Raw genomic sequence first — 17,822 nt, 5'->3', positions numbered from 1 at the left:
TTTTTATCAATTAATTTAATAATTTAAAACAAAGATATTTACTCATAAAAAGGAGAGTATTATTATTTCCCTGTTTTTAATAAATAAATATTTGTTTTGAAATATATTTTTGATGATAATATATAGTTTATTAATTAAATATATTAAACCGACGTATTTTGTTCAGTTTCAAATTCCACAATCCCAGCTGCTAGACCTCAATGAATCGCCGCCCTCCTTCCTTCCGTCCCCTCGCCGTCGCTGCCATCTCCGACGCCGGCATGTCTTATCGTCCCTATGTAATGACCGCAGCTCTAAACTCTCTCCAAGCGAGATTTTAAGTAGACTACCTCACACGCCGCAACTGAAATATCTCGCCTGCAATTTTTCCCTTTTCTTCTAACGTTGTTTTTTTTGTATCAACTAATTGAGCATCCAAGTTCCAATTAGGAATTGACTCGTTCTAATTCTAGTGAACTTTTCGTAAATTCCAATTTTGAGGATTCAGTTGTAATTAGTCAAGTTCAGAGTTAACGTTTTCGTTATTACAGTTCAGAGGAGGGCGTCCGCATGGGAGAAGCTACTCTGAAAGACCATTCCGTCCCGCAAGCGGGGAACGCGGGGAATTCGTGTCCGGCGATTCCCACTTCCGTGCAGTTCAAGACGCCAACCGCGGTTTCCGACCCAGTTATAATGCTGTTCCTCCACCACCTCAATATGTAACGGGTCAGCAGTTGTATGGACCTGGATCACAATCGTACCGGCCAGGTCCGCCTGTCTCGCAGCAGCTTCCTGGGCCGCGCCCCTATGGGCAACCACGGCAGGTGGGACCAGCTTTTGGTAATTATCAGCAGTTTAGACCACAGCAAAGGCCGCAACATTTCAGGCAAAGGGCCCCTAAGCCTCTGGATTATCGAGATTGGGAGTATGCAAAACCGGGGCCACCTCGTCATTGTGGTAATTTTTTGTGTCATATGGTCTTTCCGTGAATTTATTGTTTTGTATCTTTAGCTATGAACATTTTGAGTTACAGTAGAAGCTTGAGCTGATTAAGACGATGTTTTGTGAAACGTTGTATGATGTCATTTTGGTTTATTTACTAGAACTTTTATACCTATTCCTTTGAGTAGTACTTACTAAATTGCCAGGCTTTTCAGTTTGGGATTCAAAGATCAAATTCTGAATGACGCCACACATAATTATTTTTCTTAGTATCAAGTTTGGAATTCTGCTTTGTTTCACAAGTCGCCTACTATCTCGGTCGACTACAATTTTTCTGGGTTAAGTATTTCTCTTGATACCTTTATGCAGAGCGGTTCACTGTTCTCTCATACAACATACTAGCTGACTACTTGGCCACCGATCATTGGCAAAAACTTTACTTCCACATTCCTCGCTACATCATGGACTGGAATTGGCGCAAGAAAAATATAACTTTTGAGCTTGGATTATGGTCAGCTGACATTTTGTGTTTTCAGGTTTATGACCGTGATGCTTTTGCTTGATACCTGTTAGCAGATTAGTCATAGTTAATATATAAGTTTTGAGAAAGGATCATAGATTCCTTATCATATGATTGTCACACTTTTCTGGTTTGCTCTTTGTATTTATTTCCTGTGACCATTTGTTTGCTTTAGTCTCCCATAGTATGTATTAAAGTAACTGATTAGGAGTTTTTTATCTGTATTTTCATTTGAAAACCAGGAGGTTGATAGATTTCAAGACATAGCAGCAGAATTGAAGCCCCGTGGGTACAATGGCATCTGGAAGGTTACCTGGAACATACTTAGTTGCTTTGATGTTATCTATGAAATTTGGTTCATGCCATTGGAGAAATTAAGTGTTAGTTATTGCATACTCACACACAATCATGCAGCATTTTGGTTTGGTTCTTGGTTGTGATTGGATTAATCTCACTAGATTTTCAGGTCAACCAAATATTAGAGTTGTTGTGCTTAAATTGTTGAGCTTGTATGACGTGGTAAGGTAGAAAGAGTTACAGTTTCGATAAGCATTGATCAACTTGTTAATTGGTTTGCTCGTCTGAGAAATCACACCAACATAGCATATATTAGAATTAAGTTGTGATGGTTTCCTAGGTTTTCAGAGGTAATATTATAAAGGAAGAGTTAAGGCTTGTAATCGTCCTTGTATTTATCACAGTCCCAGGCAGGCCAAGCCCTTGTTTATACAGGATAGTAAGTAGGGGGGTGGACATACCCATTGTTGTACACTTTCTTGGCCAAATTCCATTACAGGCAATGAGGTTTTGTACAGTAACTCTAGAGTTTTAAGTTAATATCTTTTTTCAGAGCATGCTCTGAGAATGTGATATGTTTAAACAATGTAGATGATCATTTTTTATTGTTTTTTAGATGCGAACTGGTGATCCTGCCGATGGTTGTGCCATATTTTGGCATGCTTCAAGGTATCAATTCCACTTATTGCAGGCATTTAAAATGGAAGTATCCACTCATGGAAATCTCTTTTAGCATTTGTGCAAGTCTATTTGATTCCACATTTTTTGCATTTCTAGCATGTAATTGGTGGCTTCAGACGCATAAAAGAGCTGGCAAGTTATTCCTTTTGGTCTTAGCATGCTGAAGATAACTTTGTATTCTGTATTTTGTCCTTCAGGTTGAAGCATATGTAATATACTTTGAACTGGAATTAAATAAGTGAATTGTGTTTTAGGTTCAAGTTGCTGCATGAAGAATCAATTGAGTACAATAAGCTTGGACTCCGGGATAACGTTGCCCAGATATGTGTGTTCGAGGTACATCAGTTCTCAGAGTACTTTTGAGTAAACAATAACTGAGACTCTGAGTATATAAATGCTGTTCTTGACTCTCTAAGATGTGTACTTGTTCATTCATTTTCTTTTTTCTTCTTGAATAGACTCTGAGTGGGCAGAATAAAAATAATGCGGCATCAACTATGTCTCCAAGGCAAGACTTTTGTTTCATTTATTATTTGGATCTTCCTATGATTTCTCAAAACTTTGTTTGATGAGCGTATGAATAATGTCTTTTTCATCATTTCATGGAGATATTTACGACTCAGATACTTTGTTAAAAGGTTTTCAACCAAGAGAATTATCAAAGACCCTTCTAACAGATATTGAAAGTATTACCATGACATTCTGTTCTGCTACATAGCTAGGTGTTTGATGACTTAATCCCTTCTACTAATTAAACCTGAATTTTTATCATCCATTAGATTCATGTGCCTTTTGAATTCAGATCATTAAGTCACTTCAGATACTGCAGCTAATAACAAATCGAATATATAGTGGCATCACTGTGTTAGTGAATCACCTAAAAGGTTGTTATTCCCCATGATGCCTTTTGTTGAATTTCTAAAGTTCAAACTGGAAAAATGAAGGAGGAGAAGAAGAAAAATGTGCCTTTACAAGAAGGTGATACTGGAGTATGTCAATGGTAAATGCTTTAATCTTTTCCAGGTTCCCTAAAGAACATTTGAGAGAATTGAACATCACGAGTCTGCAAAAACCTTGAAGAGCAATTAGATGTTGAAAACCAATCTTTATTTAGTGGTTAGGTGTCCTATCTCTTTATGGAACATGCATGTTAATGTTGCACATAATTGTGTTTTTTGTTCATATATATATATATATATATATATATATATATATATATTAATCTTATTAGAAGATATTGTGACTTTTGCTAAAGATAGCAAAGTTTTGCAGTTGCACCTCAGCAAGCTCTAACAGAGTTGTTGTTTGCAACATTCATGTGCTTTTCAATCCTAGACGGGGAGATGTTAAGCTCGGACAGGTACTAGTGTTGCTCAGTGATTCTGTTTGATCTTTGTTATCTCATATGAGTAAGTACATTGCACTCATCTGCATTTCCCTTGAATAACAATGATTGGTTTCTTATTATAGACTAGATAATTCCTATGTGAATCATCACAAATATAGGATTCAGTCTAGTGTTTCAATGAATCTTTGGTCCCCCTGTTGAATGATGTACCCTTCTAAACATGGCAATAATCCATCAATCAATGTCGATTTCTGTCACCATGAAGGTTGTATGTAAAGAATAGTTGTGGATGTATCCTCCCCCCCCCCCCCCTTCTTTTCCCTGTTGGCCTTCCCCCTTAAACAGTTGGAAAGCATGATAGGAGGAAAAAACTACCAATCATGATGTATAAGGAAGGCCCTGAAAAATGGAATTTCTGGAATTTGTTTGAGTTTGGGAAGCCTGCATAACAGTAGCTAGTTTAACAAAAATAAGCTTTTTTTTTTTTTTTTTTTTCCTTCTTGCTCTTAGCTTTCTCTGATATTCTATAATTGTCTGGGAAAATTTTATGTTGTCCAATGTCTAGATTACAGGCCGTTTATCATTCCTTTAGTCACTGCAGTAGCTGAATATATGTGAGGCTGAGTCTGAAATTTTCTTTATTTTTCTTTCTCAAATCTTATTCAGAATACAGTTTTCTGCAGCTAAGGTTCAGCTAGGTGTTGCCTGTATGCTAGTTATATACTCTTTCTTTTACCAATAGTCACTTTGTCGAACTCTCTTCTTGTATAGAAGCTCTCTTATCTTGGATTTCAAATTGATGTTTTCATGATCTCATCTGTAGATTGTCTTGATTTTTAGTGTATAGTACTGAAATATTCATCTTGGAAATGCATGTTAGTATTTACATATTTCTTTGATTACATTTTTCTCTATCAGATCAGGGTGCTCCTGGACAGGGCACATGCTGTTTCCAAGCTTTGGGATGATGCTCCTGTAGTTATCTGTGGAGACTTTAACTGCACTCCCAAGGTTGTTTGTTTGTGTGCATTATAAATACTATCCAAATCTACCTTCTTGCTTTATGTACTCCCTTATTGTTTTGATTCGAACTTAATCCTCCATGGTCCTCTCTCTGACTATGTTTGATGTCAACAACACCTAATCAGAGTCCCATGTACAACTTTATCAGAGAACAAAAGGTATTCGGTGGCTTCATATTTGCTTTATGTTTTCCTCCTTTCTTGCTTTCTCTCTTTCTCAGATCTCCATAAATGGGACAGCTTAAAGAGACTCAGAATTTTCTTTATCTTACTGCAGCTAGATCTGTCAGAGCTGGCCCGAGATCAGGTTTCTGGCCAGGCCTCCGCTGAAATACGTCCATCTAGGCCTTCTTCTCCTGATTTTAGGTATATGCCTGCTTGCTGGTAAATGACTTGTCTGGTGAGGTCTTGAAGTATTATTCACTGTCATTTGTGGTGGAATGCTTACGCCATAATGCAGGTCACAAGCTGCTAATGATTCTATTCAAGCCGCTACAGTTTATTCTCAAAAAAGGCAAGAACCAGATTTGCCTTTAGATGCACAGAAGTTAATCTATCCTCGCTGTTCCCCAGATACCTCTTCTACAGGAAGCTACTCTGAACCTGGACGTTCAGTGGTGGGTGATACCCCTGAATCTTGCATTAAGAGATCTAATGAATCGCATAGCCATGATACAGCCGATAGTTGTTCAAGCAAGAGTATATTGGCTCCATCTGTCCAGCACGATGTCTTGAATGAAAGGCTTAGTAGCGCTGAAGATAACACTGAATCTCCTATACATCCAGCTACGGGTACAAATGAAGTTGCTTTCATGGAGTGTTCTGGTGAAGATATCCACTCCAAGGAGACTGAACTGAGAGAACAAGTCGAATCGAACTTACAAACATTCTATAAGGCCCCAGATAACGAGATTAAACCCCTTTGCTTGCCTGACAACCATTCAAATGATCTAACTGAAACATCCGAGTCCAAAGGGACATATGACTCTAATAAATCTCAACTTGAGGGACCTTCTGAAAAATTGTTTTCCAACTCTCTTGGTGTCACTTCTTCGAAATTTTTGGGGGTTGCTTCGTCTGTTTCAGCTGTAAATAATAACCATGGTAATCTGTCTTACAGTTCTACTTCATATGAATGTGTAAGTGCTGATTTCACGTTGGATGAGAAATTTGGGGACTTGACACTTAATATAACTGATGGGGTTACACACGAACTCAGTGAGGATTCTGAATCATTTTTATCTGAATTACATAGTACTGGCCAAAGTTCCTTTCCAGCTGATTTAGATCCTAGCTCCCCCAGCCAAAAGCTGCATTCTTGTGGTGGTGAGATTCTCGATGAGAACAATAATGTTAATAATGATATTATACTTCCTGTGGAAAATTCGTCATACAATCCATCAGCTTGGACTCCAGCAGAAACACAAATAGCTACAGGTAGTGCAGACTGCAAGATCATGGAACATCCTTTGAAGTTGACAAGTGCATATGCAGAAGTTGAGGTACAAAACTTTACAAACAATGACTTGTAATTTTCTTTAGGGTGCTCAATGTTGGAAAAGTGGTTATTTTTTAGTAATGAAGGGTAAGGCTTTCTACTCTTGCAGAACGCATCGGGGTTAAGAGATTCCAGTGGTGAACCGCTCATTACGAGCTACCACAGGCGTTTCTCAGGCACAGTTGATTACATATGGTCAGTCATATTCCTCTTTCAATATTATCATCTATCAGATGTATTTCTTCTCTCTGGACGAATTGGGGCAGCAGCAGGCCTGTGGGCGTTATGTTTCCTAAGATTTATTCCACATATGGTTAATAGTCTATATGGTGGATGAAGCTGAAGGTTGAGATTATGTATTCTAGGATGCATGATCCTCTCTTCCAATGTTCATATAATCTATCCTTGCATTTATAATCTACATGTGATCATTTCATCCATTGGCTTTCTAGCAGGCTCCACAGCTATCATATCGTAGCATGTAAAGATGTCCCAGCTATTTTTTTCTCTTAGTTCTGCTGCTACACTGATGATAAAATCATAAACACTTGCTCTTCAGAAATATTGCTTTTAAAGTATTTCTGACTCGATGCATGTGCATAATAATATTTATTTTCATTTGGAAAACTATTTAATTGAGCTGAAACAGTTAAATATAATCTCTTCTGTCCAGGCATTCTGAAGGGCTGCAAACTGCCAAGGTTCTTGCTCCAATTCCCAAGCATGTTATGCAGCAAACTCGGGGATTTCCTACAAAGGTGTAATGTCTAAAATTTCGAGTAAATTATGTTAGATCACTATATCATAATTTCTCTGAGTTAGCAAAGTTAGTTCATGATTAATATACTTCATAAGAATCATAACGTAGATGAATTTCTTGAAAAGTGAGAACCATGTGAAGTAGATTGATCTCCTTAATCATGTACGAGCTGAAAGCACACATCAAACGTGAAGATGGTGGTTAGATTTTGAAAGAAAAGTTACCAAGTTGAATAAGAAGTTTATTATGAGAACTTTGGGGATATCAGTGCTCACAAACCGTAGTGAATATGTCCCCAACTGAGTCATAATAGCAATGAAATGAAAAGCACCTGCTAGATGATCTGTTGTTTCTTATTCTGTGAGCTCCCTTTTTTACAAGAATTTAAATATTTGAGAAGAGCAAATATCGATTTCATCGAGTCACTATCTTGTGCTATTCACAAAACTGTGAGTCAACTATCTTGTGCTATTCGCAAAACTGAAACTCTTTTTTCAAGTAATACTTGTCGGTTATCAGCTTGCAGCATTTTCAGCTTGATAAAAAGGCATTGTTTTTCTACATGCTTTTGGGTGAATTTTGGTCAAACAGCATCTTAATATCTTCAGAAAGAGTCCTAAATTCCATTCTATACATGGTTCAATACTGTTTCACTCCTCATGTTATATAATGTTTCTTGTTGGGCTTTTATTTTTCAGAAATGGGGAAGTGATCATATTGCATTGGTTTCGGAATTTGCGTTCACTAAAGACATTTCCTCCGAGAAACCCAGCCAATGATACTTGACAGTCTTGTTTATTTCACCTTTGCCGTTCACCGAGCAACCGGAGTGCTCTGGAGCAGGAGCGAAAATCCCAGGCTCCCTCCAAACATCAGAGCTTGCTGGACTATTTTTCTTATGAGCCCAGTTTCAATACTAGATCATCATTGGTCTACAGCGATCGACAGTTGTAATCGTAGCAATTAGTATAGTTGAACTTGCATCCATGATCCATGATGAATGGTGGTTGATGTTGCCACCCCGGGGCCCGGAAACATCGTTTTCTTGAGTTGTAAATTAAGTGGAGATGTCCTGGACGACTACTGGCTGGAATCTGGACAGCCTGTGATCATCAGTATTCATTCACATGATATGATCATACGAAATATTTCATCAGCTTGAATGCAATATGTCTCCCTTTCTCCAGCCCTTCTTTTATTGAAACACACCTGAAATATGGATAATTTATGAGGCAGTAGCACGTGGAGGGAGTCCGCCATGTGACCACATTTTAAGTAATTGTTAGACAAGTCATGGAATAATTCCTTTGTTACTGAATATGAGAAGTGAGAGAAGAGGAGCAGCCCTCCACGTGACTGCCCGTCTGTGTTCCAAGCGTTGTCGTTTACTCGAGACGAGATGTGTCGCTTTTTGGAAAAAAATACAGAAGACCAAGTCCACCACGCTTTTCTCATCGTACATACAGCTGTTGTTTCTTGTTACATTGCGTTATTTCACTGTTGATATCACTATTCTTTGTGTTCACGAAAAAACTCTTGAATTTGTTTCCGCTCAATTTGCACATTTTCTTGAACCTAAAAGGATTAAATAAAATATTTATACTTTAGACAATGGGTTATTATTTCAATAATTTGAAATGGTATTTACAACTTAGATCAGGGGAGATTACCATTTTCCTTCATGCGGGAACACGACCTATTTGACTTTCAAACGATTTTAGTTGTACGCGTTGCCGGCCCCTTGACTTTTCAAACCCAATTATTGCTTCCTCTCCACCCCACTTTCACTTTCTTTTCTGTTTTAGAATAATGGAATTCAAATTTGAATTCATAATTATAGTACACCTCTTAATCTATAATATATTTATGTAAATTATTCATACATTTTGAATGATGACACCGTATATCAATCAACAATATCAATATCATCTTTTTTTTTTTTTTTTGGAAAAGTTACACATACACCCCTTAGAGATGTCAGCATCGTTACACAAACTAATTTTTGCATTTTGATAGCCAAGAGTAGTTTTTATAATTATGCAAAAAATTATAAATAACTTGTGTAAACGGATTATAGATAAGTCAATATAAATATTATTATCCCTTCTAGAAGAAAAACAATAAGGAAAAAAAGATAAAAGAAAGTAAAAACAACAGACGACTTGCAAATCTTTGGGGATCCAAAGTCAGGTGGTTCAGACCACAACTCTTAACTTGTACATTTGATATTCGAAGTTTGCAATTCCTTTTATAACATGTAATGTTTTGAATAGCAAAAAATGTATGATTTGATAAAAAACAATAATATATTATTTCATAGGATGGAATCAAGAAAACTCTTCCCAAAATAATTGTAGTAATAGTACCAACAGGACTTGTAAATATAATGAGAAACTTTAATTTAACTATCATTTCGGTGGAAATATAATGATAAGTCGCCTTTTAAGCATAATTATGATTCAAGTTAATTTACACAAGGACAAGGAATTATTGTGCCGCATCAAAAAAAATTTAAATCGGATATCTCCACCGTATTTTTTGTCTATCGATTGTAAAAACAAAGACTCATTGATATGATATTAGAAGAATCTTAATCAAAAAGATAAGTATCGAAGTATCCAAGTCCTTATAAAACTATACTCCATATCCATAATAGCTTTAATCCAATGCAAACACTGCAATACCGACTCCACCAACACTCTGCACCTTGATGCCAAAATTGCACTGTTCCTATCCTAACCTAATGCCATCGGCTTGGATTGATTCTGCATTAGTTTAACCTAATTCCAGACAAATATTAGAATTACTCCGATTGCATCTACAATTAAGACCCCAAAAGCTTTTGAACTAAATATACCCTACCTTCCTCCTAAATATCACAAATTCTTATCCCACTATCAACAAAAATGGAGCTTTTTATCAGAATTTGATTCTCATTCCACTTATCTCATATTCCTTATCCCACTTTTCTTTCTTTGTGATTTCTACAACCCTCTTTGCGTATTCAAACCACCAAACACTCCCTCAATAATTCTGGGTGCCAATTTGTATTTTTGTCACCCGATATTGTATAGCAAGACAAATGTTAAATAGATTTTAGGATAAATTACGACGCAAATTTTAAATTTTTTTATTATTTTAAAAATTATAATTACTTTATTGAAGTTAATAATCATTTAGTAAAAATTCCTTATTATTTATTAGATGATCATTAATTTATGGAATATTTATTTTTTATAATAAATAATTTATATATAATTTAGTTTTTTTAAAAAATATATATATATAATAAAAGCAGAGAGAATTTGTACATGAAATAAGAATGTAGATTAGGAAAAATACAACTCATCAACGCATACAACACAAACTAAAGAACATGCTGCATTCAAATCACGTCTTCACATTGTCGCCACTCGCAGCCTTTGGTGAATATTATTGACCCAAACACCTCCTCTATACTCTCTTCTTCTTCCCAGAACACAACTCTCTCTCTCTCTCTCTCTCTACACACTCACACATAGTTTTCTCAGGGAAATTCTTTGCCGTGGATGAGAAAAGTATTAGGTATACGATCTGTCTATCTTTTAGGCATGTCTTGCAATAATCAGTTCTGGGTTTTTTTGTTCTATTATTTTTCTTTTAAAAAAAATTGTGTTTATTGTGGTAAAGACAAATTCTAATGATAAAAGTTGAAATCTTTGGCCATCATTTGTGTCTTTGTTGATTTTTGTGAAAATGGGTCTCTGATTTTGCAGGGATTTTCTGAGATTTTGAATTTTGGAGCTGCATTACAAGCTTCTTTAATAGAGAGAGTGTGTGGAAAGGTATGTTCTTTGGATGTAGATTGGATTTTGATTATGCATCTAGATATGAAATCTGGAATTTTTTCTTCCAATTTTTTGGTGTAGGGCTCTTTAGATCCGGGAAAGGTTCCAGTTCTAAGGATTTAAATTTTTTCATCGTAGTTGCAATTATATATGATGCCCCTTTTTGTAATATAGCTATATTAATTTGGAGATCTTGAATATATGACCTTTCCTGATCCCGTTGAATTTCTTCTCTTGTTCCAGAGGGTCGAGGATTTAATTAGTGAAAAAATGAGTGAGACGACAGCAAGCACACCCTTGATTCCACCCTCTTCGTCTCGGAAGCTCCCTGATTTCAAACAATCTGTAAAGTTGAAGTATGTGAAGCTTGGTTATCATTACCTCATAACCCATGGGATGTACCTGTTTTTGTCGCCTCTAGTTGTGGTGATTGCAGCCCAAGTGTCCACATTTTCTCTCCAAGACCTTTATGTTCTCTGGGACCATCTTAGATTCAATCTCATATCAGTGATAGTTTGCTCGGCCCTCTTGGTCTTTTTATCGACTGTCTATTTCCTCACCCGTCCTCGCCCCGTGTACCTCGTGAACTTCTCGTGTTATAAGCCCAATGATGATAGGAAATGCACAAGGCAGATTTTCATGGAGAGATCACGGTTGACTGGGACGTTTACTGAAGAAAATCTCGAGTTCCAGAGGAAAATTCTTGAGAGGTCAGGCCTTGGTGAGTCTACTTATCTCCCTGAGGCTGTGCTGCGGGTTCCACCAAATCCCTGTATGGCGGAAGCAAGAAAAGAGGCTGAGACTGTGATGTTTGGTGCAATTGATGAACTGCTTGCCAAAACCTCTCTAAAGCCGAAGGACATTGGGATTTTGATTGTCAATTGCAGTCTTTTCAATCCCACACCTTCTTTATCTGCTATGGTTATTAACCATTACAAACTCAGGGGAAACATAATTAGTTACAATCTAGGTGGGATGGGTTGTAGTGCTGGTTTAATATCAATTGATCTTGCCAAAGATCTTCTACAGGTACATCCCAATACTTATGCTCTGGTAATCAGCATGGAGAATATTACTCTGAATTGGTATTTTGGGAATGAGAGATCCATGCTTGTTTCAAACTGTCTCTTCCGTATGGGAGGTGCTGCCATTTTGCTGTCAAATAAACGATCTGACTACTGGAGATCCAAGTACCGATTGGTCCATACTGTTAGAACCCACAAGGGTTCGGACGATAAATGTTTCTCTTGTGTCACCCAAATGGAGGATTCCAAAGGGAAAATTGGAGTTGCTTTGTCAAAGGACTTGATGGCCGTTGCTGGTGATGCCTTGAAGACCAATATTACAACTTTGGGTCCTCTTGTGCTGCCCATGTCTGAACAGTTGCTTTTCTTTGCCACCCTGGTGGGGAAAAAGCTGTTCAAGATGAAGCTAAAGCCTTACATACCTGATTTCAAATTGGCTTTTGAACATTTCTGCATCCACGCTGGTGGAAGGGCTGTGCTGGATGAATTAGAGAAAAACCTCCAACTCTCTGACTGGCACATGGAGCCTTCAAGGATGACTCTCTATCGATTCGGCAACACCTCAAGCAGCTCTCTCTGGTACGAATTGGCATATTCGGAAGCCAAAGGAAGGATTAAAAGGGGAGACAGGACCTGGCAGATAGCTTTTGGATCTGGTTTCAAATGTAACAGCGCTGTTTGGAAAGCTCTAAGGACTATAAATCCAGCAAAGGAGAAGAACCCATGGATGGATGAAATTCACCAATTTCCTGTGGAGGTTCCTAAGGTCTCAGCCATCTGATACTTGAGCCTTTTGCATCTGGTGGAATGTGCAGTTTGGGATGGAACTAGTGGTTAAATTGCAGTTAGCTTTTGTTTTTCTCTTTCCATTTGTTTTGCACTTGGCCTACCGGTGGACTATGCTGCTGCCATGCAAAGGTTGTAGGAGAAGAACGCGTTGTGTTAGGTGCTAGGAATTGCCATTGAAGTGTCTAGTTTGTAGTTGACCTTCCATCTGATTTATTCTGGCAAGTTGCTGGCATTCCTGGAGATATACGAGGGATGCATTTTGACCTGGGGATCACATTGAGAACATGCTAGGCTTCTCGTTTTGACTTGTTTATTGCTTCTATTGAGGTCATTGTGCTGAATATGTATTACTTGATCTGAATCTTAATTTCTAATTTATTCATCTTCAGTTTTAACTGTTAAGAGAGCTAAGCAATTATCATTTGTACTCGTTGGAAAATGCTTCTGGCTGTTAATTACGTTGCTTGATGAATTCTTGTCTAGGGCCTTCAATTCTCAAACTATATTCATCTAGTCATCTGGGCGCATAATTAACCCCTTCCAACTAAAGATTCATGCAGGCGACTCTGCTAGTGATTTGATTAGACCTGACTACTGGTTGAACAGTTGTGTCTCTACTTGAACAAACCTGTCATGACAAATGGTGCCATTAGTCCATGGGGAAACTTGATCCGACACCCCAGTTTTATATATTGATTCTGGCTTTAAAGCTTCTGGATTAAAATCTGTGATTTACACAGATCTGCTCCAAGAATGCCTACACTAAACTACAATTACGAGGACCAATTAACATAGCAAGCAACCTACATAAAAGAGCACAATGCCGGGCTCACGTCCAAGTGCCATATCTCTCATCCCTCATCTGTTGTAGTAGAACCCATAATTCCTTGGAAATAGATTTGTTCGTTAGACAAAGAATGGCTTCTTGGAGTCTTATGATCATATTGCACCGGGAACCTAAAATACGAGCACATTACTACCCCCAGCACTATTTAGTCCTTTTCAAGTTGTACCATATATTGCTGTCAGGATATTAGGAGTATACCGTTCTACCTCAAGAGCACAATTTCTACTCCCTTCTTACCTAGAAGCACAGCCAATAAGAGGAAGAATAACAAAACAAGAATTTAGAGTAGACTCAGCCAAAAGTTGAAACAAAATTGGGAAACATTCAAAACTTGGAAGCAACCCAATGTTCCCAATTACAATGAACCCAACTACCAATGCAGAAGAAAGTACAGAACAAAATTAAGGATAAGAAACAAATATATACAGTTATACACAAACCCATGTTCTTCCAGTCTTTGGAAATGAGGTGGGGAAGAGGGAAAGATTGTGTGGATTCTTTGCACGCTGCCAGTAGTTTTGGGTTTTGAACACAGGTGCAATCAACACAAACACAGCTGCATCAGTACAAAATTCATTCACTGGGTAGTCTCACCGGAGCTATACAATCACAAACCCACCTGGCTAGCTGAAATCTTAAAGTGCAAAAATCAGAGACATACAGAAACATACTAGCAACAATGACCATACCTAACTACAGTAGCTCATCACCTGACCAAACAAATAAAAATAATTGCAATCATGACTCTGTATCACACTTCACAGAAAACAAACAGTATGTCCATGTTGCATGAGTGCATTTATGTAATACATTTGAAATGAAGCCTACGGCCAAATGTCTCTTGAACTCTTAAACAGAATTCAATCAACCGGTTTCAGCTTCACAACATGACACAAATAAAACATCTAAAATTTAGACAGCCTAAGCCTAAAATCTTAACCCCCACAGATCTGTCAATTGCCATCTCATCCACGGTCAACAGAACAGTGCGAATGATACTATATAGTTTATTCCTTGGAGGACTTGTTGATCAGTGACTTGTGTATATGTGGGATCACACCACCACCAGCTATGGTTCCTTTTATGAGGGTATCAAGTTCCTCATCACCACGTATAGCAAGCTGCAGATGCCGAGGTGTTATACGCTTCACCTTCAAATCCTTACTAGCATTTCCAGCCAACTCCAACACTTCAGCAGTTAGGTACTCTAAAATGGCAGCAGAATAGACAGCAGCTGTAGCACCCACTCTTCCATGAGCTGTAACTCGTTCCTTCAGAAGTCGGTGGATACGTCCGACAGGAAACTACAGGAAAACACGATGAGTTGGTTTCATTATATAGCTATTAAAATATGAAATATCGCACTTTTCCAGCAAGTAAATTGTGAGCCAAAAGAAATGCAGGTCTTTCACAGTTTCACCAGGTTTCACGCAAGACAACACAAGAAATTGCAGGAAACAGGTAAAAATTTTTAAGTGCAGCCCAAGTAATCAATAACCAGAGCTCTAACTTATGACAGCTTTTGTGACTCAAGTTAACAACAATGTTATATTTCATTTTTTGTCTTATTAACATGAATCTTTCTGACATATGATATGTTTTTTTGAGGGAGTTAAGAGAGATAAAGTAAAATTAATTTGAGACCAATTCCAACTTCTGATTTTATGCTTTAGCTCCAAGAAGCTCAGTTAGCCCAAGACAAAAATTCACTTCAAGTCCGTCTTAGCTCATGTCAGCTCTGGTTTTTTGGCCCCTTAGCACAACCACAATCAAATCCAGAGAGTGCAAGAAAATTGATGAAATTGAGTCGATGTCTATCATTATCCCATGTAACAGAGAATGTGTCAGAACTTATTCTCCACTCATAAGAAATCGTTCTAACTTCAATATAACCTTCCAGTTCTCACATCCACCATAGACAAAAGTAGTTTTTTTTTTTTTTTTAATTTTTTAATTTTTTTATGATCAATTTATTGAAAGAAACTTGAATTATAGACAGGAGACAGGTTGAATACTTTTTAAAAAATATTTCAAGGTTCTACTAAAAACAGACCAAACCCGCAACGAAAAGCACGATAAGAAAGATCCATCTGTGCTAGCTGTTCTGCCATCTCTTAAAATGCTGCAATTTTTAGGAAAAAGAATCAGGTTCCTAGATGGGTTATCAACTCAGATGCGCAATCTACTCTTTTGAGTGCATTTTTTGCCCCATTTCATATGGAAAGAAACTACCCCACACCTATGGGCCGGTCCAGTATACTACACTTCACTCTGTTCGTTCACTCCCACATACCCCTCCCAACCTTGGATCGAATTTGCGGCGCTGAGGCCACGAGTAATTCGGGAGAAGTCTTACTCCAGTCAGTCTCTCTTCCCAGTCATTTGAGTCATATTCAAAAACCTCTCTATACAACATTCAGTGATTTAAGCAAGCTCCCTTCTGACACCCGAATTCCACGGCCTAGCACAACTGATCAACATCTCCTCATCCATTGAGTTGCAGCTATCAAATTGAAAGATTCCAGTTGCATCAGCTTTGCTCTTCTGATGTTTAACTTTTTCTTTCTCCGTTATAGGCATCAAATGTTGTAGACAATTCAAAATTCACAACCGCAACCCGCATAAAAACGTAAGCTTCATGAAAGCCCCACCTCAAATACAACAAAACATATCACCAGGAAAAACCATAATTACTCAAGTACACTAGACAATTATCAAAAAAAAAACACCAATACAAAATTAGATGAGAAACCAAAAAGGAAGAAGAACCCTCAACAAACCCTAACCCAAAGGAAAACCAAATTCCAAAAGCCCAAAACACATACTGAAAAAGGACACAATCCATCTCTTCTAAGCCCATAGAACGCACAACTGGCAATTGACAAGATACAAAAACGTTAAACATAGCCCAAACAAGAAAAAAACAAACGGAGCCAAGAGCAAAAGTGCCAAAAATTGAAGTGATCAGATAAAATGAAAAAACCAAAAAACGAAGAAGAAGAAAAAACCTGAAGTCCAGCACGAGAAGACCGAGAGATGGGTTTCTTCTTGTCCTTATCTTTGTCCTTGGACGCTGGAGTTTTCCCCGTCAACAATCCCTTCGCCCCTTTCCCCGACATTTTACTTCTTTACACAGATCTAACGATTGTTCACGAATTGAGAAAGCAAGAAAGAAAAATCGAAAGCGTCACGGGAGGAAGATGAAAGATAATCGAGTACCTCTCTCTCTCTCTCTCTCTATGAAGAGGGAACTGTTTGGATTGGGATTTTGGAGATTTTACGGTGTGTGTTTTTACCATATTCTATGTGTGGGCCAAAAGTCCAAAATAGCAACACTCATTGTTCGGGTCGGATCAGAATTTGAGAAATACGCATCATTGTTGGATCATTCTTGGGAATCTATGGCCCATAAACAGTTGGGCCTAAAAATGATGGGCCGGATGAGATCTATTAAGTTTGATGACAGATCTTAATTTGGTTATCTTTTGGGGACCAGTCTAATAAATGATGCTTGCTGGTTGATTATTAATCAATTAACATCTAAATTTTGTGAATTTTGGTAAAATTGATTATTTAAGATACTGAAATTTATAATTCACTCAAACTCCTCGTTTACATGTAGCAAATGCTTGAGACGGGCCACGCAGTCTTGTATCCATGTATAGCAATAAATGATATAGTGTGCAACATAATCGGTGTTTGTATACGTGAAATCGTTGTGATTTCAGGTAAGAAGAATTTTCTTTAAGATGAGAAAGTATTGGACCCATAAACCACTCCAATATTTCATCCACAGTTAATGTAAAATACGTGACAACATCGATTATTATACCTCACACCTCTTAATTATAATTTTATGACCAATACTTTTTATAATTTTGCACAGAATGAAGCTCCACACCACAACTTGTATGGATGCAGGACAATAATTAATTAGGTAGATATAAAAGTGTAGTGTGAGATTTAGGTATAGGGCGAGGACCAATCTCATTTAGAGAGAGAGAGGAGAGAAGGTTCTTGAGATTTTGAATAATAAATATGTAGCATCACAACTATTAATCACTTAAATTAGGAGACCTAACATACACGTAATATGTTGGTCCATATTACCCATTTCCCCTATGTACATGAAATCTCTTACAAACTCGGAAATTTCGTCAAGTCTAGAAGGTTACAACACACATGAATCATGGACGTACATTTGACGGCCACAGAACCATGTTCATTAAATACAAATAATGTTCACAATTCAGCTAATTAATGTATATATAACATAATGTTTAATTG

At 37.5% G+C, this 17,822-nt stretch overlaps 3 protein-coding genes across 5 annotated transcripts; 2 read left to right on the top strand and 1 right to left on the bottom strand.

Annotated features, from left to right (window-relative positions):
- Positions 1-160: 160 nt before the first annotated feature.
- On the top strand, positions 161-8,203 carry LOC105165069 (DNAse I-like superfamily protein). Of its 3 annotated transcripts, XM_088882146.1 has the most exons (15): positions 161-278; positions 531-936; positions 1,291-1,457; positions 1,684-1,749; positions 2,355-2,407; positions 2,674-2,755; positions 2,878-2,927; positions 3,692-3,779; positions 4,686-4,778; positions 4,916-4,948; positions 5,067-5,155; positions 5,250-6,291; positions 6,397-6,482; positions 6,961-7,045; positions 7,746-8,203. In XM_088882146.1, the coding sequence occupies exons 1-15, from the start codon at positions 201-203 to the stop codon at positions 7,824-7,826; spliced, it is 2,499 nt and encodes an 832-aa protein (XP_088738272.1). In that variant the 5' UTR covers positions 161-200; the 3' UTR covers positions 7,827-8,203. The 3 variants fall into 3 exon arrangements, with proteins under 3 accessions (XP_088738272.1, XP_088738273.1, XP_088738274.1); XM_088882147.1 differs by lacking the exons at positions 161-278; positions 1,291-1,457 and having other exon boundaries at positions 579-936; XM_088882148.1 differs by lacking the exons at positions 161-278; positions 531-936 and having other exon boundaries at positions 1,294-1,432.
- Positions 8,204-10,415: 2,212 nt separating this feature from the next.
- LOC105164826 (3-ketoacyl-CoA synthase 11) lies at positions 10,416-13,090 on the top strand. Its single transcript, XM_011083612.3, has 3 exons — positions 10,416-10,611; positions 10,803-10,871; positions 11,118-13,090. Exon 3 carries the CDS (start codon positions 11,145-11,147, stop codon positions 12,678-12,680), a length of 1,536 nt encoding a protein of 511 aa, XP_011081914.1. The 5' UTR covers positions 10,416-10,611; positions 10,803-10,871; positions 11,118-11,144; the 3' UTR covers positions 12,681-13,090.
- Positions 13,091-14,246: 1,156 nt separating this feature from the next.
- Positions 14,247-16,813, bottom strand: LOC105164827 (putative histone H2A variant 3). The gene is made up of 2 exons (XM_011083613.3): positions 16,544-16,813; positions 14,247-14,839 (listed from the first exon to the last, which is right to left on the bottom strand). The coding sequence occupies exons 1-2, from the start codon at positions 16,652-16,654 to the stop codon at positions 14,543-14,545; spliced, it is 408 nt and encodes a 135-aa protein (XP_011081915.1). The 5' UTR covers positions 16,655-16,813; the 3' UTR covers positions 14,247-14,542.
- Positions 16,814-17,822: the final 1,009 nt, after the last annotated feature.

This window comes from Sesamum indicum, linkage group LG6 (genome assembly GCF_026168435.1).
Source record: "Sesamum indicum cultivar Baizhima isolate 11 linkage group LG6, ASM2616843v1, whole genome shotgun sequence".
Lineage (NCBI taxonomy): Eukaryota > Viridiplantae > Streptophyta > Magnoliopsida > Lamiales > Pedaliaceae > Sesamum > Sesamum indicum.
This window is presented reverse-complemented; position numbering and strand designations above follow the sequence as displayed.